This window comes from Pseudopodoces humilis, chromosome 4 (genome assembly GCF_049639895.1).
Source record: "Pseudopodoces humilis isolate 2021_Gansu_Grassland_sample_001 chromosome 4, ASM4963989v1, whole genome shotgun sequence".
NCBI lineage: Eukaryota > Metazoa > Chordata > Aves > Passeriformes > Paridae > Pseudopodoces > Pseudopodoces humilis.
The window spans coordinates 60099699-60127144 of NC_142203.1; the positions used below are offsets into that span (position 1 = coordinate 60099699).

Sequence of the window (27446 nt, forward strand, 5' to 3'; positions counted from 1 at the left end):
AGACAACAAACTTCTCAGGAGGCTGAATAGCAAGCTTTTATTTGCAAACATTAGAGAATAAAGTACTTGGCAAATTTTAAAGCAACACACAATTAAAGTAAAGCACTTCACAAAGCACTCACTTAGGAAATTCCAGTTTTAAGTAACACAGATTTTGAGAAAAGGAAGCTGTGGGACAGAGGGCTTGGGGGGCAGTGGCTTGGTAGCCACTTTGGGGCTCGGCCAGGGGCTCCAGTGGGTGAGGGGTGAAGCAGTGGCTGCACCACCTACCCAGAACTTGCCCTGTTTCCTGCTCTGAACACACACTTCAGTTGTTTCGAGCCATTAATCTTTCCTCCAGTCTGCTATACACAGGCAGCACCAAATAATCATGCTGTTTACTTTTCAAGTATCTTGTTAGGATACCGATGGGATAAATCTACAGCATAAATATGCACATCTGTTTCTATTAATGTTTTGATATTCTTGAAAACCAATATATTGCTAAAATCACAATTCACAGAAGGATGTGTTAGTCAAACATCTGTTCCCATTTTTTGATTGTAAATCTTCATATTCATGTTCTGAGTTCAAGAGACCAAAATAAAACAGTTTTAGATATTTAGATAGTTCTTAATTGGTATTTAGATTAGTATTAATTAATTTGTATTTAGCTATTAAGATAGTTCTTAATTAAACAGTGGGGCAGAAGTAAAATGACAATTTACTCATGAGAAAAAAGGCAAACAAAATAATCATTAGAAAGCCCAGTGAAAGAGCAGGCAAACTAGTCCAAGTTCAGTAGAATAATTACATTTTTGTCAAATACTGACAAAAAAAAATTCTGCAAAGTGGAAGAAAGAAAGACATAACAGATTAAATTGACACTATTTTCTCAGAGCCTTCTTCATAAATTCTCAGACTGCAAAACACAACATGTATGTGGGAAGGGTACAAATAGTATTTTGGAATAAATACATCTAATAAACAGTATGACTAAGAACAGGTCATGCCACAAAAACAGTGCTTAATGATTTTTTGTCAGCTCTGTTTACAAATGTCATCCTTTGTTCACAAGACATATAAATTCCTTTAGTTATGCAAGGAGGCAAGAGTAGCACATTTTCCAGCCCTTCTAGAGAAACACCATAAGATCACTGTGTATTTTACTTCTGTTGTGCCAGGAGAGAGAAGAGGTTGCAATTAACAACTACCTGTACTTGCAATAAGCTCATGCTCTTATGGGCTCAAGACTCACCTGCAATGAGAATATGCCTTGCTGCCTGTTATCAGTATACCAGACATTAACACAGAGCAGTAGAACAAAACTTCCATTATCTTTGCAGCAGATTGATACAAGAGCAAAGCAACTCAGATATTAATTTAAATTAGTATCCATTTCATCTGTTTAAAAGAAGCTTTAATATAGCCTTAAATAATTTATGGTATATAACCTCTATGTTATTGTCGAGTGACATTTAGCAGGGTATCCTGACTGTTTCAGAAGAGTTACTAGCAAAAGATAAAGCTATTCAATAAGTATTCACAAATTACCTCTTATAATCCTAAAAAGCATGATTTTTTTATTCAAAACACTGTTTTGTGAGACCACTGAGATTTAGAATTGCACTGCTTGCTACATCAAACATTGCACCTTTGAATCTTTGGTTTTTTGTATTTTAACATCTAGATGAGCAAAGCTAAAATCTTACAACCCAATACATGAAACCCCTGCTATAACAGAAGTCTCTAACTCATTGAGGGAGCGATCAAAATTAAAATCTGTTATTTCTCTGAGACAGAACTTCAGTTGACTCATTATCTTTTCTTGTAATATTTCTAATCCCCGACAATGTAAAGCCAAAGGATTTGGTACCATTCAGCTACAAAGAACCACCAGACCAAACCTCACTTTCACGACCACATCATAATGTGTGCACCATGGCTCATCTGAGGCTGCACAGAACGTGGGCTCTGACATTTGTTCTGCCCAGCCTTTCAGTGTCATTTTAAAATGTATGATACCTAGCCCAGTATTAATAACCTAAGGGCGTTGTGTCATTGCACAGATCTACTCAATTTATCCCTGAGAGATGCCTTGCCTAGCACTGCTGCAATCACAAGGCATCAAGTTACTGTCTTACTATTGATCTGAGCAATTACCTGTATCATGGGAGCAATGGGTGACACTCCTACCCTGTAGCTCTGGACTTGAGCCTCCATGTGTCCAAAGCTTCCTGAGCATCCAGACTGAGTGCTGTTTTGCACTGAATTGTGAATGGAGGGAGCCAAGCACCTCCTCACACAGGAAACTCAGAAACCAGGCACATCAATCTAAAAGCAAAAATACAGTGCACAGATAGAGCACAAATGTGGGCTAGGGTTTCTGGTCAAGGGCCAGGACCTTGTGGGCTCTTACACTAGAGTCCATGCACAATGCAAAACATCCCAGCAGTGAAGCAGCCTGCAATGCCATCTGTGCTGGTGAATGACACTATGCAACAATATAAATCACATAAACAACTTCCTTCTCTGTGGGTACTCTTGCACAAACTACATTAATAAAGACACCCCATGTATGCATGTGTCTGAGTTCAGGCATGTGCACAGATGCATATGCTCAGGTATACACAAGCACTTCAACAGGCATTTCCCAAAGGAATCTGTAGTTACATAGATGCATATATGCACATGATATATGTTTATTTCTGCACAACTGCATCACTTCTGATGAAGCTATATCACCTTGCAGCAGTGACAGGGCCAAGCCATCTCCTTTTGGTAAAAGTCTACACCTGGAGGTATTCTGCTTCTGCAAACACTAGAGAAAGAGAGTGCATTTCAACTTACCTTAACTGTGCATGTGTAACATATTCTTCTCACAGGAAGGATGAATAATACATGGCAGCTCAACAGCTCCTCATGTAAGGTCTAACAACCATTGAGGGAGACAAGAAGTTGGAGGGGAGATCAAATACTAATACAAGTAATGGACAACTAGCTGTAAAGAAGCTCTGAACAAGCAAGAAATTAGTGTGTTGGGTAGGTTAGAAAAGCACAGAGGTAATTCTAACATTCTTTTTGTTTAGGAATGGTATGCATGGGTGCACCTACAAAAAGTCTGATCAGATTTCAGCTCCTTTCTGCCCTGGGGGAAAATGTATCAATAAAGTGGATTATGTCTTTAAATGTGCCCTGTATAATCACAGATTTCTTTAGGTTGGAAGGAAGATACCTGTAAGATCATAGAGTCCAACTGTTAACCAGCGCTGCCAAGTTCACCACTTAACTGTGCACCCAAGAGCCACATCCACATATCTTTTAAATACCCCCAGGCTGGTGACTTCAACACTTCCCTGGGCAGCCTGGCCCCGTGCTTGACAAGCCTTTTGGTGAAGTTTTTCCTAACATCCAGTCTAAACCCTAGCTATCACAACTTGAGGCCATTTCCTCTTATCCTAACACTAGTTACTTGGAAGAAGAGGCCAACCCCACCTGGCCACTCTCTCCTTTCAGGCAGTTGTGGAGAGTGATAAGGTCACCCCTGAGCCTCCTTTTCTCCACACTAAACACCCCCAGCTCCCTCAGCTGCTCCTCACAGCACTTGTGCTCCAGACCCTGCCCCAGCTCCCCTGCCCTTCTCTGGACTCACTCCAGCCCCTCAGTGTCTTTCCTGCAGTCAGGGCCCAGAACTGGACACAGCACTCCAGGTGTGGCCTCACCAGTGCCCAGGACAGGGGGACAATCCCTGCCCTGCTCCTGCTGGCCACACTATTGCTGAGCCAGGCCAGGATGCCATTGGCCTTCTTGGCCACCTGGGCACAGCCTGGCTCATGTTCAGCTGTGTCACCAGTACCCCCAGGTCCTTTTTCACAGGGCAGCGTTCCAGCCATTCTGTCCCAAAGCTGTAGAGCTGCCTGGGGCAGCATGCCCAGAGAAGCTGACTTTAGTCATGGGGTGGATTGTGGTGGTGCATCCCACACTCCCGCACCAGCACCACCATAATCTGAGAAATGCTCATTAGTCCTTGACAAACAGTGCCTGGGCTGAGCTCCTCTTGATTTTTTCAGACCACTGTCTGCTCACAGGAATTAGTGCTGTCTAATAAGTACATGTTTCATTAACAAGCTGATCTGGAAACTTACTTTTCTTGCCTGAATAACAACCCAAATGGAATAATATTTTTGTTGTTGAACATTCAAAGAAAGTTACCAGCGCAAATTGCAGCTGTAAAAAATTACTAGGACTAAAGCCCACTCTTGTGACCCTATAAACAGCAGCCCAAAGTGAGACTTACTCTATGTGAATAAGAAAATCTAAAATGTCTAAATGGTGCATTTAGGATAAATCAATAAAAAAAATTTTACACGTTTTCTCAGTTTTAATTTTTTAATGCTTCACAGTGTTAGTTTGAAAGACAAATTGCAAAATGTCAGAAAGAGTAAAATTCCCAGTGCAAAACAAACCAAGTGCACAAAGCTTTCATTTCAAAGCATGCGCAAAAGACAACCTTGCTTTCTGGAATGTATTGAGCCCACTTCTAGCATTTTGTTTTTTCTGAAGAAATAATGGGGAGGGGAAGCAGAAAAATGAGGAGAGGAAAGCACAATGTATCAATAGGGAAGGAAATAAAGTAGGGTAAAAAAGAAGGATATACTCACCCTCCAGAACCTAAGAACTGTTACAAGGATAACCTACCCAAGCCACCCAGCAATAAAGGTTGCATTATTTTCACATTTTACCTGTTTAAAACATGCGATTCAGAATATGCAGAATTTCATACAACTGCTAAACACTTCCTAGAAAGGTCAAAAATATCTCTGCATGTGTTTATTTTTATATATTGTGATATTAAAACAAACACTGAGATTTAAGGGAAAAAAATGCTGTGATAGAATTGGTGAGTTCTGGGCCCAGGGATACAACAAGGTAGCTGTGAGTGAGAAGTATAGAAACAACTGAAGCAGCAGAAAAAGCACTGACCTAACCAAAGCTTTGTCCTAACTCCAGAGTTTGACTTACCTAAGTAAGCAAGGGTTTACAAAAGCAAACATATATGTATTTCATCTTGGAGCACCATGGTTCAGAAAGTGATCCAACAAACATGAGAGGTGGAAATCAATGCTGCTGGATAAGAAACATTTGCAGAAATTGTTTCCCCATCCTTTCTTGGCAACTAGAGGAATATTGTTCTAAGTTAAAGCAGCTTCCATACTATAGAAAAAGATCATAAATGCAAAACTTTATACTGTTTTCCCCAAAACAATGCAAGTAATAGCCACTGTATCCAGGGAAAGGCTCAGCCTCCTCATTCATGTTTACAATATATTTTCCATTCTTCTGCTCCTCCTCCTGCACAGAAAGGAAAGGCTTTCTAATCCTATTCACATTTGTCTCTCATTTTTCTATCCCCATAACTCCTGTATCTTTTTTACTCCAGAAGAAACCTGTAGATGCGCAAACAACAATCTTGTGCAAACAAGACTAAAGACATCAAGCCCCTAAATACTGTAAAAATAATTCAAAGTCTTAAAATTACTATATCTCCCATATGTGACATACTGAACACTCTTTTCAAATACAATTTATTTGGACTCGCCACCTTTTTAAACCTGTTATTTAGCAGAGTATTTCAGTAAGAGTTTTACAATAATAGCCTCCTTCTTGTTAAAAAATTAGTGTGATTGAGTGTTTTACTACTTAATTGCTGATTTGTAAAATGGAAACTACAATTCCATTTATGGCTTAACAAAATCATAAAACAAATGACAAAAGTTATATCCTCATGTAGAAATACCTTGTGGATGCAACACGGTAAATGTAAATACATGGTAATTGATTTAATCCTAAATCTGGGAAGATTTTATAGACTTAGTGTCTTTTCATTACCTCCTTGAAGAACAACTTCCTAACTCAGTGCTTATTTTAACACAAGATGACATATTTAGTTGACTTTTTTTTTCAGTTCAAAATATCAAAACCTCAACTGGGAAATGCAGTTTTAAATTGAAACAGAAGCAAAGGAACAAGAAGATAAGAAGTTATCCTTCAGTAAGCAGTTTTAGAAAGCAGGAAACAAACAGGAGACACAAAAACAGCACAAAATGCTGAGGACTATTAAAAACATGAGAAAGGAAAGGAGGCAACATAACACATTTTCCAAAATGCAGATAACATAGCAAATATACTCTCATTAAAGACAAGAAAGGCCAAACTATTAATTCAAGAGTCATGATGAAAAAAGACAACTACTGAAATCTAGAAAATATTTGTAAAGCAAGAGAAACATGATATATAAAATCAGATAAAAAACAAACAAGGAAAATAAGAAAAGGAAAGTAGTTCTGCTCCATGTAACCGAAGGAAGGATTTGGCAGATTCTGACACTGTTCAATTCCGCCCGTGCTTCCCCATCAGAGCTGAGCCTTGGGAACTGGTTGTGTTGTGAGAAAGAGATGAGCTGCTTGTAATGATGGATGCTCCTGCAGTTTGCTTTAGCACGCTGATACAGGAGAACTACCAAGAAATAACAAAAGCTATTTCTTGTGCCTCACTACTGGCATGCCTGGTAAAAAAAAAAAAACAAACACACAAACCAAAACAAAAAACCAACAAAACCCCCAAAAATCCAATTTGAAAGGGAACTCTGATGTGTACACACACAGTCTAAAAAACTACTTCACAGCTATTTGAAGGAAAAGGGTGTTACCATCCAAATCAATTGAGATCAGCCACGTTAGATATTAATGCCTATGAGCAGGAGTGCCAAGGGATATCTCACAGGATGATTTTACAATGGAGTTTTCTCACGCTACTGAGCTTTGGCCAGCCTGAACATGTCCAGCGTTATGTAGGACTGTCCTGGAACTTTTGGTTGAAAAGGAGGTAAGACACTTGACTGGCTTTTGCATTCATCCATACTGTGCTCTGGCAAGCTCTCAGAAACAAGAAATTCCCTTGCTTTAACTGAATTTTTAAGGTATGGATTGAATAGTGCTTTTTCACTGAAATCTTCCAGCTTTAAAACTTCTTCAACATCATTTTCTTCATTTTTAATTGGATTCTGTTGGGATCCACACAAATCATTTGCCACCATTTCTATGGGTTGGACTTCCTTCACTGGTATCAAAGCTGAATGCATTTGACTTCTGGTAAATTGATCAGCAATTACGTAAGGCATAGATGGGGAAAAACAATTAGCAGCTTCATCCTCTTCATTATGAAGTATCTTTTCATCTCTGTTAGTTATGCCTTTTGTATTAATATCAGTAAATTCAGAAACATGGCTTTCATAATTTATTAGTAGTGATTCTTCCTGACCTTCTTCAGGAAAACAATATTCCAAAACATTTATGTCTTCGTAGTCTACAGTTTTAGTCTGAGACGACACTCTCTTCAAAAATGAATTATTCTGTCAGTACAAAGAGATAAATTGGAGAGTTATAAACGGATAGATAATGCATCAGGTCATTTTTTAATAAATAAATTATTGCTATTTGGGCTCTGTTTCACTTGAAATTTCAGACTTGCACTAGTAAAGAGCTCACGTGCATTTCAGATGGGATGCAGTTACATGTGTGAATGAGTACTAAAAAAGGCAATGTTATTCTGTCCATTTGCTAAACAATTTCATATTAGGTTTTCTGTGCTTAATGAAATAATGAATTTCACTGAAGGCTCAGAATCAGGTTTGGATTGTGTCCATCTTTTCTAGTCTAACCAGACATTTTTGAGAAAAAAATTTAAATCCCATTATCCACAAATTACACTTTCTGTATATACCTGATCAACTCCACTCCATTCAAATAAACATCAAAATTTTAATAAGGAATTAATATTCAAAAAATAAAAATAACTGTTAATACAACCATATACCAAATCTTACTATATGTTGCAATACATTTTTGAGGACAAGGGAGGAGGTATGCAGATGTGGAAACCTGACTTAGTAGACTCATCAGCCCATGCAAATTTAATTTACTTTATTAAATGAACAATGTCCACAACCATACTGTCACTTCAAAACATTATTTCTAAATATCCTGTAAGAATCAGATGAACATACTTCATCAAGATGTATATTCTCTCTTGTTTTGGAATACTACAAAGAGCATTCTGTAGCACTTGAAAAGAAGAATGGAATTTAATAAAGGTGAGAGGGGGGTTTGATTCATAAAATGACTGCCAGAAAAGGATTTATTTTATCTCCATTTGATCCCTTCTTTAATACATAAAATTCCAACTATTACCATAGATGAAGCAAGAGGCCATTCAACTGCAAGGCTCTCTTCAGGATTTGGTATATCAGGCCAGCAAACTTTTTTAAACCTATAATTGAGAAAGTAATTTTAGCCATATTATGAAAGAAATATATTATTAAAAATAAAATAAGCAAGTTACCAGAAATTCCAATTACTGCTAAAGTATCAAACTTTCACAAAGGAAGTCTTTTCTATATCAACACAATGCTTTTCAATAAAATTGTTTTCCCATTTTTATTACAAAAGATCCCAACAAGACCTCAGAGGTTACACAGAAACTGCAAAAAATCTATTAATTTACAAAAGCCATTTTTTATTATTCTACATATTATGTATATATGTATAATTATATATATTATTATGTCACTCAATTAAATAGTATATAAAATAAGACCATGCCAAAATAAGACAGTATACAAATTTTGTTGTGATCATTTTTCAGAGTGTTTCCTCAGTGAAAAGCCACTTCAGGTGAAAAGTGTCCCTAGCACTACACCATATTAGAGCTGCACTCAGTTCCTAAATCAACAGCACATGAATGATACTCAGTTGTTGAATCACTCATTGACACTGGGTAGAAAGGTAAGGGAATGAAAACCAGTCCTTAGCTTGACTTTTCACATGGCAATTTTATCTTCACAAGAATGTAAACATTCTACTGCATCTCAAAGTATTCTTCAGAATAAAAAAAATCAGGTTTTATGATTGTAAAAATTCAGTATACTCAACACAGATGAAAATGTAAAAGGGAAATTATTGCTTCAGTTCTACTTATTAGCTGATTTTAAAAAACCTCACAGTCATCTTTTGAATGTTACTGGATCCCCATGCTCCGAGAAAAAAATTTAAAATCCATGGGGACATCCATGATAGCAGATGAAAGGATTATGAATCATGTACAGATTCAGATCCATAATCAAGGATCAAGCATCCCAATATCTTTACACAATGTAGTTTCTAGGTTTTTTTTCCTTACTCCTTTGCTGCTCAAGGGAGGCATCACAAACTAATAAAAGTCATATTGGTATAAGTAACATAAGCAATAGGGGCTATATGAAATATATTCTAGTACCATCTTAGCATATTAAAAGTATCTAGAAAGCTTTATTTCTTGGCATTATTAATTTTTTCAGAAACTGAGTTAAAGTTTGCTCCCCTCATTTAAATAAACACAGAACTGCAAATGGTATGTATGTAGCATTTTCCATTAACTGATGTAGGTGATATGTTAATCTGTTTCTCTCATTTATTTTGTTTCAATTGACTAAACTTTCTAAAATTAATCCTTATTTTTTAACTTAGCACATAAACTGCAGTCAAAGTATAACCTGACCACTTATTTATTTGTTACTTCAATTGCTTGTTTTCTATTTTGACATTGGTTTTGAAAACAACAAAGGCATTTAAAAAAAGAAATAAACATTTCCATTTTACAAGTTAATTTTAAGTGGCTGCATTCAGTTTTAGACAGCAGAAAATATACTCACGCATGTTTTTTCAAAACACATGTTATCCAAAGGCCTATCAGACACAACATGCTTATCCCAACAGGTATGGCAATAAAAATGACATCATCTTTATCTTTAGACAAAAGCAAAGAAATAAAAGAAAAAAACCAATCAGTACACATTGTCATTTCTTCAGGTATTCCCTTAAGACAGTTTTTAATAGCCAAGTCACTTAATTAGCACAATTCTAAAGAGCTCTGTCAAAACTAGCCAAAATTACTCAGAATACTGTAGGATACCCATTCTAGTTGAGTCAAAATATGAGTATTTAGAATCCAACAAGCCACAGCTACTGAGCCAGAAAACCAGGTCATGATGAGACTTTCCAAGATGCTCTAGGAACAGATTTATCACATTTTAAAATTTCTTTTTTTTTAACAGAATCACACAGTAATTTAGATTGGAAAGGATATCTGTAGATCACTTTATGCAACTTTAAAACTAGATCAGGCCGCTTAAGGTCATACCATGCCAACCTTTGAAAGCAATCTAGGATGAAGACTCCACTACCTCTTGGTCACCTGTTATTTTATGCTCACCTAAATCTGCCAGGCAGTGCTACTTCTACCAGCTTACCAGCTACAAAAAGATAAATTGCAAATTAGGTGCAGGAAATAGATATAAATCACAAAAAAAAAAAAAAATTAGTTACTCTGACTGAAACACTGCTCAGATTTCTGAGCTAGTTTCCAAGAACCAGAGCACCAGAGGCATTTAGGAATGTGCTGAAAATATTCTTCAACTGAGAAGCTGAAATGAGGAAATGTCTGAACTTCTGATCCACTGCCATTATACCAACCTCCCTGTCAAATCTGGCTTAGACAAATAGTAAGGGATAGGAAAAGGTATTTCCCTACACACCCACTGGCCACAACACCTCTGCACCCATTTATCAGTTAAATTTATATACCAGAATAGGTGCAACACAATGTATGGTTATTGTAAATCTCTCAGATGAAAAAGTCTACTTTTTAATCAACTGTTAGACATCCCATCCCATAGTTAATAGCATATACATTGCTGCTTCCACAAACAACCACAGTACTCCACAGCTTTCCTGACAAGTAAATAAAGACTTTTGGGGTTGACTTCTCATTCTGAGGGGTTTTTTAGTCTGTGAGATTGTCACTGAAATTAAGTTAAATTCAACTACAGCTGCCAATTCTTCCTTGTTTCACTCAACACTACTTAAAAAACAAACAGAAGTTAACAAATGCCTAAAAAACAATGTCCTGTATTTCTTACTTCCAAGCCCATTCTTAAAAACAGTAATAATTAACCTGGCTTATTACTCACCCAATTTCAAAGTCTTGAAAGCTCTTGGCTCTCCAATGGTCCCACCAGCTTTGTTGCTTGCCATGATCCGAACAGTATATTGTGTATTAGCCTGTAAGGACTTCAGTCTGTATTGCAGAGTGTCAGAGTTCACCGTTTCATCTTTTTAGGAGAAGACTTATGTCAGTAAATACACAAAAGTAGTGCTACATCAGGGAACTATACACTTATTCAGCAACTTCTACAATTACAGATCACAAACTATTTTAAAGGTGATTTGAAATACAAAGCAACCTTACCAGTCCTTTAAAAGACAAACCTTAAATTACTAAACGATATTTATCAGCACCACTTAAAAGTTTGAGGCAAAAACCTGAACCATTACCTATTTGCTTTTAAAAATAAATACAAATATTTTTGATACTATTAAAGATAGGTGAATGATGATCTCCTGCAGTTTATCACTGAAATTAGCACTTTGAGAACTTTATTTCCTCAAAATAGTTGGCTCTGAAATTAAGAACTTCAAATAGTTTATGTAGCTTGTGAAATTTAACTATATTTCGACTACACACAGTTAGAAACTGATCATCAAAAAAAATGTCATTTATCAGCACTGGGATACCACCCCAATAAATCAAAGGAAAGCCAAAATAAACAAGAATGTTTTTCCAAGTTTCAAAATGCTTTTATGAATAGAACTCAGTATTTCCAATACTGCAGTTTGTACTGAAATTAATGTAATGTGCTTCACCTGTAGATTTTTTTTAAGCAGGGCATGTATCCTGTCATCCTATGTCTAACAGTACCAAATGCATCTTCATGTAAGAAATTACAGTCACTAAAACACTTTCTGGTGCACAAAGTCAAAGGAAACCCATTTCCTCAGTCAGTTCTATAAAGAAACACCCAGGAAATAGTTACGCTGCAATATGTCCAAAGTTAAATAAACTGAGTTTCACTTAAGGGTGGGAAAGTGAAGTTCTAATGTTAAAAGGCCATCAGTGAAGTCACCTTGGCACACATCCCCACATTCTACTATTATCAAGAACACGTGACATCAGAGAAGTGTCAAAAAACATCAGTACAGCACTTTTTGCTATTTAAATTTAACTCCCTTGCATTAGTATTTTAGTATATTAGTATTCTAAAGAAAATCCTAAAAAAATCCTAAAAAGGACACAGCCTGCTTTACATTAAAGTAATAAGGAGAAATAAAGCTCTGTAACATGAGACCCCCTTATCTCACAGATGACCCTGCACAAAGCAGTCAGGATTAAATTACTCAGAAACCAACACAGTAGAAAAAACTGTGTGCAGGTGACTAAATCTGACAGAAATAATTAGCTTTCTCTCTCACACTTAAAAATTACCAGGAATATTCTTGCCCTGGTGTAGACTCTGTGTCTAACTCTGAAAGAGAGAGCCTGTAGAAATTACAGGCTGCATAGCTCTCTCAGTCCTGCCTGAGAAGCTAGCCTGAAAAATTCATGGGAGGATTCCAAACAATTCTCAGAGACAGGGAACAGCCTTGCAGGTGTTGTTGTCTGTCTCTTGTTTTCTTTGCAGGAGAAAGTCAGGGGTAGTGTGCACCACTGACCAATGATGGTAATGTAGTGATTTGCTAACCAATGGGAGTTTCCTTTCTGTACTTTCCACATACCAGTCTATAAAACAAACCTGAAGTAATAAACTAGAGACATTCTCCTGATCGACTCCCTAGAGAGTCTGTGTCGTTCATTCCCAGCCGTTCCTAATAGAGCAACATCTGGTGACCCTGACGTGATGTGCATCTGCTGAACCTCTGAGGGAGTGCAGACAGCGGGCCAGCCCTTCCCCCTAGACGGGTCAGTGAAATTCTCCCGGGCTCTCCTAGAGAGAGTTGGTATTTAACCAATGGGCTAGTGGAGACCTGCCAGTGAGTGGGCTTGGAACGGCTTATCTTAGTGAAGCAGAGCTCAAAATCCCGGGTTTAAGCCGATAGTGTCCGCATCATTGCATTTGCGAAGCCGTCAAGATAAACAGTTCTCATAATGGGGAACTGTATTTCAGCTAATGAACAGCTTATCTACTCTGCGTGGCAGGACGCCCTGCCGCGCATGGGACTCAGTATTCCTGAAGAAGCTATGCGCACTTTGTTCCAGTGGGTAAAAGCGCAAGGTCTTACTATGACTGCAGATAATGCATTTAACCTTGAGATTTGGCTATCAGTAGGAGACCACTTATGGACTGAGCTAGCTGCGGAAAATACCACTGCGTGCAGCTTAGCAACAACCTGGAGCGTGATTTTTAAAGCACTGGAACGGTGCCAGTCTGAGAACAGTGAGGCCAGGATAGAAGACTTAGATGCCAGGAGTGCCTCCTTTGTACAAGATGAGAAACTGGGAAATGAGACCGTGAATGAGCAGCGTAGCGCTCCCTCGGCTCTGCCCGGACCCTTAGAAGACTTTAGCCGCAGGCAGGAGCAGTCTGTGCGCCAGAGATCTCCCTCTCCAGAAAAGTTTGGGTGCCCGTCACCCGCAGAGCTGGGTGCGTGGGCTTTGCCAACGGAAAAGTGGCGGAAGAGCAGAGATCGCGCGGCTCCGCCTGCACCCTCTATAGCACCTTCACCGGTGCCGCGGGCACTGCCGCCACTGGCGCCGAGAGAGCTGTCTCCGCCTGTGCCCTTCGCAGAGCCTCCGCCGGCGCCAAGAGCGTCACCGCGGGCGGCTGCAGAACCTCCTTTCTCCAGCCCCTCCGCGCTCTCCGAGCTTCTTTCTTCTGTGCCGCGGGCGGAGGCGCGGACGCCCCCTCTGCAGCCCGCCAGCGCAGCGGGGGGGGAGAGAGTCAGCGCTCGGCCCCCCCGCGCCCAGCGCGCGGGGCCCCGCCAAAAAACCCGAGCACACAGACGCGCTGCCACCGCCCGCAGAGCCACAGCGGCGGCGGCAGCAGCGGCGAGAAGAAAACGAGAAAGGAGATGGAAAAGAGAGAGGAAGAAGTGAGTCTGGGGCGCCACTGCCCGCCACCGCCGGCCGCGAGAACCCCGTGAAAGCCGAGCCCGAACCTAGCTCTGGAGCCGGAGCCGGGCCTGCAGCAAAACCAGCAAACCCCGCCGCATACGCGGCGGGGGGGCAGTGCCCTCACAGCCACCCGCGGGGCCTGCCAGCGCCGCGGGGGGGAAATCGCCACCCCGCGCCCATCCGAAGTGCTGGCAGAGAAGCGGCAGGGGGGGAGCGGCAAGCGCCCCCGCGCTCACCCACGCGACCCGCGCATGCGCGAACCCGCACTCCCCCACGCTCACCCGCGCACGTGCGAACCTCGCCACCCCCGCGCCAGATTCGTGAAGCGTAGAAACGAGTGCTGCAGGCGTCCCCGTGCTACCAAATTCCTCTCCTGCGAACCCAAGTTTCACCTTCTGCCTTTTGAGTCTTATGTTCGCAGAGCTGAGAACCAGCTGCGAGGAGATAGTAGCTTCGGGCTCCCTGGACCTCCCTGAGTTCCCAAGCTACTTTCAAGTTTGCTGACGGGCCCCCAAAGTAGCCCTTAGACTCAATACTGACACATTCAACACAATCCAATCAAAAAAACCCCAGCGAACAGCAGCCAACAACTAAACCAACTTTCTACCGAACATGCAAACTTCAAACCAGTTAACAACAACAGCAGTCTGATCCTGACAAAACTACCATCTCTACTATGCAAACAGCTTCCCAACACTGTTAATTGATCTGTAAAAAATTTATAGATTTTGCATAGTAGAATTAAGTAGAGTTTCACTAAGTCTAGATATAAGTAAAGTAAACTTGTCACTTTAGTGTTCTTTAAAACTTCTCTATCGACAAGTTAGACTGTCAGTTTGAACAGACTAACAGTGTTTTATATGGTGTGTGTGTTAGTTCACTAAATTAGTTGTATTAAAATCAACCATCAAGTCCTTGCAAAGAAAGCAATTCTTAAACACCAAAACATAAACCAAAATTCTAAATCAGCATCCATTCTGGTAAAAGAAACCTCTTGTGCTGTGTTTGTTCTCTTTCCTGCAAGAGCCCAGCAGGAGATCACAAACACCGTGCCTTTTTATTTTTTTTTTTCCTAAACAAAAAAGATGAGTTGTGGACTCTGTCTAACTATGAAAGAGAGAGCCTGTAGAAATTACAGGCTGCATAGCTCTCAGTCCTGCCTGAGAAGCTAGCCTGAGAAATTCATGGGAGGATTCCAAACAATCCTCAGAGACAGGGAACAGCCTTGCAGGTGTTGTTGTCTGTCTCTTGTTTTCTTTGCAGGAGAAAGTCAGGGGGTAGTGTGCACCACTGACCAATGATGGTAATGTAGTGATTTGCTAACCAATGGGAGTTTCCTTTCTGTACTTTCCACATACCAGTCTATAAAACAAACCTGAAGTAATAAACTAGAGACATTCTCCTGATTGATTCCCTAGAGAGTCTGTGTCGTTCATTCCCAGCCGTTCCTAATAGAGCGACACCCTGGGTCTGAACTGGAAAGCCATAAGAAACAACCATCACAAGATTTGTAAGTCTGCAAACTTGGCAAAAGAGATTGTGTTAGGTGCCTTATAACAATGATGTCTAAAAAAGGGAGGGAAAAAACCAATTCTGAAGCACTGACTGACCCAACAGCTTTCTTCACAAGCTATATAGGAAGAAAAGTTTAGGTCACCCAAACACTTCTCATGAAAGCTTCTGCTGAGATTTAAACTAAAGAAGTTTTGAACAGATACCATTACACTACCAGATTGTATGGACACTATTCCTGAGGCAGCGGAGTATGCTCAAATTTATGCTATCAGCCTCTAGACCAGGAAAGCAATGGCAAGCATAGAAAATTAAACACATCTGAAGAAAATGATCTAAAATAATGTCCAAAGAAACTATTTCTTGGCAGCTTACTTTACTGTTATTTCCAAATTTGCTTTTAATATAAAACTGACAATAAAAATATTTTCACCATACTTTTCCAGAAACTGAAGGCATGTCGTTCCAAGGACATGCATGAAACTTATAAATTCACTGAACACTCCTGATCTAGGAATTTACACAGAATCTATGGTTCTCTAATATATTTTAGTGCCTCTTCTCCTGTCATGACTTCTTCCATTGACTTCAAAGGTGCATCAAGATGGAAGAGAGATTGAAAATTCTGTAACCCTGTTAGAAGTATTGTTTGATGTATACTTACTCAATTCCTTTCCATCTTCAGGTTTATAAAATATTGTATAGTTAGTGATAAATCCATTTCTTTTAGCCTTTGAAATCTCATTCCACTTTATTGTAACTTCATTTTTCCCCAGAATGTCTGTATCAGCCACAGGTCCTTCTGATGGCTCTAGAGAGAAGCATTGTAAAAAGCAAAAGTAGTAAAATAGTCAATGTGCCACAGTGCTATCCAGCTCTGTTATTTCACACATACCAATAACATTAGGGGAAACATAGGCATGAGAAAGTACGTAACCTCAGTGCTCTGACACAGTCCTTAACTTTTCTCACTCTCTTTTTTAGGGTAGGAATTCTTCTGATAAAACTTCCTCTCATCTATTCTGGCATTTGCATAGTTCTAGGTGTTACTGTATTTAAATATTTTGTGATCATTAAAAGGCTCTATTGTTACAACATCAGGGAGAGATCATGAGAAAATTATAGTTTGTGCACTTGGGAGTGGACTCAGGTGCAGAGCCACTGCCTTTGCAGAAGGTCTCTGGCTGAGCTGGGATTCAAGTGTCATCTCCAGCACCCCCAGCATCCTCAGCCTTGCCCATCACACTAAACAAAGCCCTTCTACTTACACAATACCACATCACACACATAGTTCATAACTTTGAAAAAAGAGTTCTCTGTGTTGAAGTTCTAAAACAATTCAACTTCCCTCCCGTTCTCTAACAACCTTGAGTGTTGTCATAGCTACCTATAAACAGGAAAGCACTCAAAACACAGTTCTGACTGGGCTAGTAATTACTACTCAAACATAAAATACTCCATTGCCTCCCCCCAGTAATTAATACTCTCTAGTGGTGCATTGTAGTATGTGTGCATGAACATTTGCATGGACGTACTTATGCACATACACACACACCAATCAACATTTTCACATGGAATCTTAAAATTACTGGTAAACTACATTCTTCTAGCTGGTTGTATAAATCACTGAATTCACAATAAACTTCTACAAATAAAGAAACTTTACCCCTTCCCCTACAAAGCACTACTTCATCCACAATTTCTATCTAATTATAAACATCTTGTCTTCTTACCATTTCTTATGCACAAGACCGCAAATATTTTGTTATAAAATTTAACAAAAAGTGGATTTTTCAAACCAGCCATTTTATGAGTAGAATTTCCCAATATATTAAGACTGACAAATGTAATCAAGCATTAAAATCAAGTATAATTGTATATCTAAATGAGCTGTAATATTGAAGGGATAGCTAGTTTAAAAATTTTTTTCCTGTTTGTAGCTATACTCTTTCCAAATGCTTTGTGTACAATATTTAAACTTCAGAAAAAATTAGTGGGTGCAAGCAGCAATGTACCCGTATCACAAGATAAATACTTTCTTATAGACCAATTTTGTCACTGAACAGAAGAGAAATCAGGAACCCAGAAACCTGGGGAGTTTTCCACCATCTTAATCTCTTTTTCAAATAACGATAGTACCAAATCACTCAAAGATAATACATCCTGAGAAACAGACACAAGACATCTTTCACAACACGTTACTTTAAAATACCTACTTTTTTCTTGAGCATAGATTTGTGCATAAGATGGAGCTGCTATGTTATTTCCATAAAGAGGATACACTAAGATGTTATAGCATAAAAAAGGTTTGAAGTTTTCTGTAAATGAAAGAAAAGAATATTTACACACAATCTCTATCTGATGTCAATACAATGAAAATACACTAAATCACAAGGGAATTCTAAATATACCGTTACCGACTTTTTTCTTCAACTCTCTAGCAAGTGCAGTATGAAATTAACGATTTGAATGTTCATTACTGGCTTTAACACACCTTTTTTCATTGTAGTACTTGTAAGAGCACATGGTTTGTGACTCATTTTCCACTAGAAATAGTTTCAATGGGTAATTACACTTCAGCATTATACAACTCAATATGAATCCACTTATTCATCTTGAAAATCTCTACAGTTTTAGAGAAAGTCTCTATTTTCAAATAAGCAGTATAAACACTTGAAGGTAGTATTTTTGATTTCACATAGCTTTATGTTTACTGCTCTGTGGGAGACAACTTTGTCTCATGCATCAGATCAAAAAGCAGTGGGGTCCCTCACTCTTAACACACAGGACTTGAGGGAATGGCAAGTAACTGTTTCAGGGAGGCTTAGGTTGGGTATCAGGAAAAGGTTCTTCACCCAGAGTGTGGCTGGGCACTGGAACAGGCTCCCCAGGGAAGTGGTTACAGCACCAAGCCTGGTAAAGTTCAAGTAGTATTTGGACAAAACATAGTGACACATAGTGTGATTTTTGAAGTGTCCTGTGCATGGAGTTGGACTTCAGTGATTCTTCTGGGCCACCTAGAACTCAGAATATTCTATTATTGTATTATTTCTGAGCTGATGTTCTAGTCATACCAACTGCAGATCTGCTTCTAACCAGCCTGACTCAAGGGTACAATTGTCCCAAGTGACATCTCTCCAGTAAAATTTTATGTTTCAAGACATAGTTCCAGTTTCTGGAAATGAAGTTTTGAACTCTGAACAATCCAGGAGCCAAGTAATCAACAGGGTGCACCCACTACTTACAACTACTCCCATCAACTCCAAGAGGACATATCTGTAGCTTTATGTTCCCTGGAATGAAACCAGTGTAAAGAGTTTCCTAAATCATTCCTCTCAAGCTCTGCAGCTTGGTCAACAAGAATAATGGCTATCAACAGATCCCTGCATTATATCAGCTTTCTTCTGCTCTTTCAGTCCCTTACACCTTTTGTAATGGCCATTGTACATACATTAATCCAGCTGGGTTTTGCTGGGGTAGAGTTCATTTTCTTCCCAGTGGCTGGCAGGGGGCTGTGTTTTGGATTTATGCTGAACACAGGGTTGACAATACAGAGATGTTTTTGTTATTGCTGAGCAGAGCTCACACAGAGCCAAGGCCTTTTCTGCTTCACGTACTGCCATGGTGCTGAGGGGGCTGGGGGTGCCTGGGAGGTTGGGAGCAGACACAGCCAGGACAGGTGACCAGAGGGATATTTCAGACCATGTGACATCGTACTCAGTGTATAAAGTGGACCATTCACCTGCCACTTGTGGAGGACTCCACACTGGAGCAGGTAGATGCCTGAAGGACAATGTGACCTCACAGGGGAGCCATGCTGGAGCAGTTTGTGAATAACTACAGCCACGCTGGAGTTGAATAACTCCAACTACAGTTGGAGAAGTTCAACAAGGACTGTCTCCCATAGGTGGGAATCCACACTGGAACAGGGAATGTAAAGATTCCTTTGCAGCCTGTAGTGAAGATCATGGTGAAGCACACTGTCCCCCTGCAGCCCATGGAGGACTATGATGCTATGATGTTCTCCCTTTAAAACATAGAGGAGCATGACCTTTCCCCTTTTTTTTTTTTTTTTTTTTTTTTATAGTTCTAGATTTCTCTGCTAGATGAGTCACATCAGTGACATCAGTCACAGGCCTCCCTACTGGTACAAGATCAAGAGCCACAGAACTGCTTTAACACCAGTTCTGTAGCCTAATCTTATACAGGAGCAAACACTATCTTGCATGTTGCATGAACATTTGTAAGACTAAAAAACGCTATTACATTATCTGCAGAGATTTCAATAAAGTGTGTAATAATACTGTTATGTTTAAAAGTGGTCAAGGAAAGATGCATGAGTTCATCTGTGTTTGTTCTTTCCAATCTACCTATAAATACATGTACATCTGTACATTGTTACAGCTGTAACTGATAAACATACTTCTGTTATTTTTCCACTCCGTAGAATTTGACACATATTGCCATGATCTAACAAAAGGGTCCGTCTCCAATTCCTCATACCACTCAACCACATATGTGGTTGTTTCTGGGTCAGAGGTCTTCCATTGCACCACCACTTCTTCATTTAATGTAGAGGTTATCATTGTTTCAATCATCTGAGAGGCTAAAAATTTAACAGAAAATATCATCAATTCTGTCTTCACAAAAGCTTGAAAAACACATATAGAAGTCAAGAGCAAGTCTCTCTTTCAGAACCCAAATTTTGCAGTGTGCAAAACCTTATAAACCAAGTTACTACCAATTTTGGAAGTAGCTCATAAGCAATTTTGATCAAGATGACAAAGGCAATAGAATAGGAAAACAAGTCAGCAAGGTCAGGAATGATACTGTAGCAAAGGTGAACCATCAGTCTGCAGAACAGAGGTAATCAAAGTTGGAGAAAAAAATCCAGCCTGGCAAAGCAGAGGCAAAAATGACCTGATGAAGCAGAGAAAAAAAGAGATGTATTTGGTAGGGGGGAAACCACACCACAGAGTGGAAAAGGCGGAAGAACCTTTGTGGTGGGATGCAAAAGTGGATAGGGAGGTAGTCAGCAACCTCTAGGACAAAACTACATTTAATCTACATATCCAGTTTTCTGATTAGACATGGAAATTGATTGAGCAGTTCCAGGCGGACACTTGCACTTGCATCATGAACAACTGATGTTAGAAGTGATTCAAGTGTGTCAAATACAATCTCTCTGTCAGATCATGGCTGGCAGCAGGATGTTGCAACACAAGGCTCAAAGCAGTATCAGAATTAAACATAAGAGCCAAAGAGCAACTCTTGTGCTAGAGCAGACTAGCTTTCCACCGCTGGCAGTGGGTGGGATGGGAACTCTGTGAATGCTTACGAAATGAGAATAAACACAAGGCTTCTCTCCCTCCTTCCACTAACACAACTTAGAGACTTCTATTTATCATATCTTTGAATGATGTTGTTGAATACTCTGCAATAGGGCCCTGTGGTAACCAATCTTATGAGCTAACAAAAGGATGCAAAAGAACTGGGTAGCACTCCATAAATTTATTTTGGAGCTGCAAAGTTAGGAAAAAACCTAAACCAACCAAAAAACCCTCAGAAAGTAATACAGCAGAAATTCAATATGACATTCCAAAGTATTCATATCTTAACAACTGTATCTCAAAACTAAATCCCTATAATAATTATCTATAGCAGAAATATGATTCATTATGGCAAAATATGACAAGATATACATGTGACAGGAGTCCTTAGCACAATTTTGCTTTCACTGTATCAGAACTTAAACAGATATGAAAATCACTTTTTCATTAATGAGAAAAATATAACATTGAGAAATCTTACATTTTTCATCAGTGGATGGAATCCTCAAAATAGCTTCAGGAGACTTTCCAGCAGAGTTATAGGCAGTGACAGATATTATATGTGCCTCTTCATTTAAAAATATGGTGATTTTCTCATCAGTAGAGTTGTTTGTCCTTTTACATGCAGTCTTGTTTTCTGGAAAATACTGTATTTTGTAGCCTAGAATTCTCCCAGAAGGCGGAAAGCTTTTTAATGACTGTTACAAAAAAATATACAGTAGTAAGTGTTTTGCGGTGTTATTTGCACAAGCAAAAATATATGCTACATTAAAGATCAAATTACAAAACTGTTATACTTTATTTAGAAAAGCAAGGTATTTTCTTTAGGCCCATCTTCAGAACAGACAGCCATGACAATTTCCTTGATGTACTTCAAAAGTCAAATGCTGAGATTTGAAATACAAGGAGCCTCTGGACAATTTACTAGAAGATTAAAGTGAATTTAAACACAGTTTGGTAAACTGGATTATTTAAATGCAGTTTAAGGACTTTCAATGAATGATCCAAACACAATTAAATGCTCCCTTTTCACAGAGATTACAAAACTCCATTCATCTACCATTCAGTAAACAAAAGCCTTTTCAATTCTAATTTAGTTCAGTGAGGTTTTTTTTTCTGATAACAGCAAATACCTCTGGAAATTTTATGCACTACAGCACTAAAATACTTAAAGACAACATCAGCTACAGGATACCAATATGCTTATCAATTCACAAAAAAAGTATATACCTTCCACATAAGATGTACAGATCTGTTTCTAGATGAGTGTGAAGACTCAATTACCCTCCACAAATCCACTTTTCGGGGAGGAGCTATTTAAAGACAAAAAAAAAAAACAAACTTGCAATTTGTAGCTATGTTAAAGAGACAGTTTAACATGGTGAAAACAAGCAAAAGGTTTCTCTAATATGGTGAAAACAATCAAAAGGTTTCAAACATAGAGTCTAAGAGAAACTTACTAAAAGTAAGTTTTCTCTTCTGTAGTAGCCTTTTTTCCCTTAATTAGGTACTTCCTTCTTTCCATAAGTTTCCTCCTGATCGCTTCTATTTGTTAAGTTCTAGAGCGTCCTAGAAGAGACTTTCTAGTCTTGTTTTATAACTGGCACTTTGATTTCTCTACTTAAAATTTATTTCATTGAATATACATGCTGCACTACTTTTCTGCTACTATCTTACTTTGCATTGTTAAATCTTCCATCTACACTCTTAAGTTTTCTTCTCTTCACTGTCTACTCATTTGTTTTCTTCTTAGGCCTATGCTGTTTGAATCACCTTTCAAATCCCCAATACTTGCTGTTTTTCAGTTTTCTATCTTTAAACAAAATACACATATTCTGTTTAAGTAACAGGATTCTAAATTCAATATCGGAATTGAACTCTGAAACACAATTTTTCCCTGCTAAACCCTAATGCCTCGAAGTATAGCAGAAGAAAGCTTTCACAGGTAGGCAGCTTACCTTTTTCTTCTGTACTTCCGTTTTTCTCTCCACTCCATCCACTCCAAAATGCTGACTCATTATTCATACACCGAATGGCAACAGAATAGTCTGTGGAGTCCCACAGACCTGTGAGATTACATGACACTATACCTTTTTTAGAATTCAGAGACACGTTGACAAATTCCTGGAAATACATATATGAACAAAAGTTATTTGATATAAAATTGCATGAAGATATATGACTTATTTTCTTTAAAAAAAAAAAAAAAAAAAGATGCAGTTTTTGTGTAGCACCTTTGCTCTTCCTGTAAAATTCCAGAGTTTGAAAAACTTGATCCCAAACTAGGTCTCTACTGTCTGACCTGTGGCTTGAACAGTGTGCAGCCCACATGTGATTCTACAGCAGCTGTGCACAGAAGCTGCTGGAGGAATGCATGTCCCACTGGAGGGAAGCCAAGTGGTTATTGCTAAAGCCATTACTATAACAATGTTCCACAACAGCATCCTGGAGGAAGCAGTGATTCCCCCCACCACAGTTTGTGAGTCAGCTGGATACTTGTTTCCGGTCTTGTTTGAGTTACAAGACCTTCTAGCTCAGCCATACAACAGTGTGGCCGTGGGCTACCCCAAAGATTATCAGCATAGGATTAAAATGAAAAGGCAAATGAAAAGACAAAAAATTCAGATACCAAGAGGCAAAAAATTAGATGAAGCCTGTAAGTGATGAAGGAAGATGGGAATGTGAGAAATAAATGGTGTGGGATCTTTTCAGAAAAGTAATGACAATGTGAGTAATTTCTTTGTCTTAAAAGGAACCTCACTCACTCCAACACACACAACAGGGCTAAAACACAGTGAAAAAATTCCTGGCTTCCATGAGTTGAACCTTCCAATGGAAAGTGAATTAGTTTATAACAATGCAGACTGTGCTATAACAACCTATAACAACTACAACAAATGCAGACATCCAGTCATAGGAAGTGGGGCCTAATGTAACTGCAGATTTTAGTCTGTTCTGATTTCAAGAAACTCACTGTCAAAAAATACCTGCCTCTACAAGAACGAATTCAGGGCTCTCCAAACCACTGTAGGTGACAGACTCTGCAACAAATCTACAATAAAAAGATTGCTCCAAAACTATTATCAGCCTCTGGCAGAACCTGACACAGAACTGGAGACACCTCATAGCAGGTTTTAGTTACTTGCCAAAAGGCTGTCACTGGTATTGCATTATAATTAGAAACTTAGAAATTTAGTATATGCAAGTACAAAAACAGGTCACATGTTTTTCACTCAGTAAAAACACTTCACACCAAACTATTTAGACTGGTTTTCTCTGATGACTTTAAACGCCAAGAAAGTATCTGTCATTTGCTCAAATATTTTCTAGTTGGTTTTTTGGGGGGGTGGTTTTGGTTCGTTGGGGGGTTTTTGCATATATGTGCTGACAGAGAAACAGCTCCTATGTCTTTACTAGTCATGGATATCTACTGCTTCTTCTGGAATGTCTGTGTGAAAATCCAGAGGTGTGAGCTGAGGAAGCAAATGGACAGACTGTACTTGATAGCTAAAAAAACCAGGTGATTTCTAACGCAAGTGCTGAAAAATAGCCAGGATAAACAATAACGCTGTAGCCCTCCAAGGACCTCAGAGCAGTAAGTGTCACAAGGGGACCAGAGCCTTGGCTCCAAAGGGATAAACATCTCAAACACATCTTTTAAACAATCATTAGTTCCATTTCCAGTACCCCAACTGGACCTGAGCCCTCCTGCCCATCCAATCATTCTGAATATTATATCCTGAATCCAAGAAATAGTATGCCATATTTACAGTAATGATGCTCGAGAACGTGAGAAAGATGCTAGTTAGAAACATCTTTAACATTAGAAACTTTTTTAAAGCTCTGATGACTACCTTGATGTATTTTTTTCTCCCAAAATTTTACATGTAGTGCTAGTGCATAAAACAGTAGACAGACAGTTCAATGAAATTAAAAAAAACAATCCAAGAAACTTGCCCACTTCTTTAATTTGAAAGAAGAAATAGTAAAACTACAAACACGACCCCTTCCATATTGAGAACCACAGGAATAGATCGGCTGAAATATGCAAATACTGGGTTTTTTTTACAACCATTCTCCTTAACTATCAGGAAGACAAACTAAGAAAATAAATTCCCTTATTTTGCATCTTGCAAAATTTGTACTTGCATTCACTTTCAAATAAATTTAACATCATTCCATCTTAATCAGATTCAAATAATGTGGTTCTGAGCAACTGCTGTTTTCAACACCAGAATGCAAGAGAAAAATAAAATATTGTGACTGATTGCATGTATAATCCCTTGGCCTAGGGTCATCCCTCATCCTTCCACAGAATAATACTGAGAAGCACGATATGTAACAAAACAGATAATGAACAAAAGAGAAAGGACAATTAACCCTAGAAAACCAAACAGTGCTCACGCACTGTTTAAGATCACGCACCCCTGATAACATTCTACTACAATAGCAAGGTTATTATCATTATATCAAAAAACCTGTTGCTTTTCTTTCTTCTATAATTTTTATAATATTAAGATGTTAGTCACAAAGAAACTGGCATGCAAAAGAAAAATTATGTAACTTACGGTAAAGTTTGAATACAAGTTTCTGTATTGAACCTGGCAAATTATATGTTTTAAAGGGATAATTTTCTCAGGCATTTTCCAGGTTACCATAAGTAACTGCTTAATACCAGGGATTTTTTTTACTGAAAGTATTTCAGGAGAGGCAAATTTCTCTAGAAAGAAGAAACAAAAACATTAAGAGAGGAAAATGCTTCTATAAAAGTTGAAAATTTCTCTGTGTGTTCCAAGAAGTTAAATCCTTATCCCAGTAACACACATCCTATTGGAGTATTCATGTGATGGTTTATTTTATAGACATAATCCTACATATAAAAAGTAAACTGTAAGAGAAATTGCACACATAACTGATTTAATTACTTGGGACTTTGAACAATATGGTCTAGTGGAAGGTGTCCCTGCCCACCCAAGCCTTTTTATGATTCTGTGATTCTACTCACAAACCTGCTCTCAAATAGATGTGCAGATGTCTTTCATTTGAATCAGCACTGAAAAATATTACCCAGAGATAACAGCAGGGAAAACAAATGAAACAGAGCTGGGATGCCAAAGACAAGACTGAACTGCAGATGAGAAAAGAATTCAGCTGCAAAGGATCTGAGGGGGAGAGAAGTGTAAAGGAGATGATGGGAAAAGAATGGCCTAGCAATGAGAAAAGACAAGTCTGGCATGGAGAATGTGGAGAGTAATGAGAGTCATATGTGAAGAGTACTGAGGAGTCACAGCAGGTCTGAACACAGGAATAAAGGATATGACTGATGTTGAGTGCTGCAGCAAAAAGTAGTCAGTTACAAGAGTTACTGATTAACAACACCAAAATGAACAGAGGAGAAGCACGGGACAGAAGGAGAAGGGATAGACAAAATAATATTCTTTTGTGCAATCATTACCTCACATAGAACAGGTGGGTTTTTTTAACATTCCTAACCAGAAAATAGAATAGCAGAGCAAATAATGGATGGTCCTTGAGAAACTGCAATATCACTATTCATTACAGCCACATGTTGCAATGGTATTTGGTGCCACTCAGAAATATTAGCATCTGAGTACCAATTAGGATGACAAAAAGTTTTAATATAAGGCCTTCACTTCTCAAATATTAAAAATTTATAATGGATATATCAGATATTAGCTTAAAGAAGTATTGTTGCAGTTAGATGTTGCATAGCATGAAAACAACACCCTGTCATTTCTCACCACTTCACAGTAAGATCAAGAAACTGCTGAAAATTACTCCTGAAACACCAACCAATTTGAAGAATTTTACATGGAAAGGTGATAAATTAAATCTTTATTAATTCTTTTTTAATTACCTATTTTTTGCAAAGGTATAGAAACACACTCTGTTAAGGATTCACCCAAAACATTTTTAGCTTCCACTTGAAAACAAAAATCATTACTATAATCATTGTATGGATAAAAAAATGAACATGACTCTGTTGTATTCTGACAGGATCTGACTGTATACGGAGAACTCATCCTATAAAAGAGAACAAAAAAAATAGTTAGAAACTAGAGGACATTCTTAGAATAATTCAAACAAATTCTTAGCTTATCATTTATATCTTTGAGGTTGCAAGACTTTTTTACCAGTGAACATCTTTAGACAACATGTTTGTGCAAATGAATACCCTTTCCTAATTTCCCTGCCCCCTTGTACCAGTGCTTTTGCAGTCACATGCTAACTCATCTAGGGAGATACCAGGATTAAAACTAATGTTTAGATTTGGCTGGAAATAGTTCTGCAGTCCAATTGACTCTGTGGCTAATAAAAAGTCTGTGCTTATACAGGAAGGAATAATATTGAAATGTGCTTTCAAAGGCTGTTTTAGCTTCTGGCTTCACAAATGCAGCTAAGTTATAAAATACAGAAACACCAGAAGTAGTAAGAAAGTTACACATTAAAAGGGTAGAAGACTAAAACATCAAAGCTAAAATGGAGATAAAAATAAAGAGGTTTCCCTACCTCACAATTTAAATTAAAAAGATAGTATACACTAGCACAATAGTGCTAGTA

The 27446-nt window shown here is 38.5% G+C and overlaps 1 protein-coding gene across 1 annotated transcript in view; it reads right to left on the reverse strand.

The window, feature by feature from the left end:
• Positions 1–35: 35 nt before the first annotated feature.
• Positions 36–27446, reverse strand: part of IL31RA (interleukin 31 receptor A) — a 30794-nt gene continuing 3383 nt past the window's right edge. The window contains exons 4-15 of the mRNA XM_005531160.3: positions 26743–26909; positions 25433–25584; positions 22823–22988; positions 22095–22177; positions 21346–21562; positions 19958–20140; positions 17751–17852; positions 16199–16345; positions 11045–11185; positions 9728–9821; positions 8229–8307; positions 36–7390 (exon numbers count right to left, since the gene is read on the reverse strand). Of these exons, the coding sequence (XP_005531217.2) occupies positions 6791–7390; positions 8229–8307; positions 9728–9821; positions 11045–11185; positions 16199–16345; positions 17751–17852; positions 19958–20140; positions 21346–21562; positions 22095–22177; positions 22823–22988; positions 25433–25584; positions 26743–26909 (2131 nt within the window). The 3' untranslated portion in view covers positions 36–6790. The remainder of the gene's footprint in view (positions 7391–8228; positions 8308–9727; positions 9822–11044; positions 11186–16198; positions 16346–17750; positions 17853–19957; positions 20141–21345; positions 21563–22094; positions 22178–22822; positions 22989–25432; positions 25585–26742; positions 26910–27446) is intronic.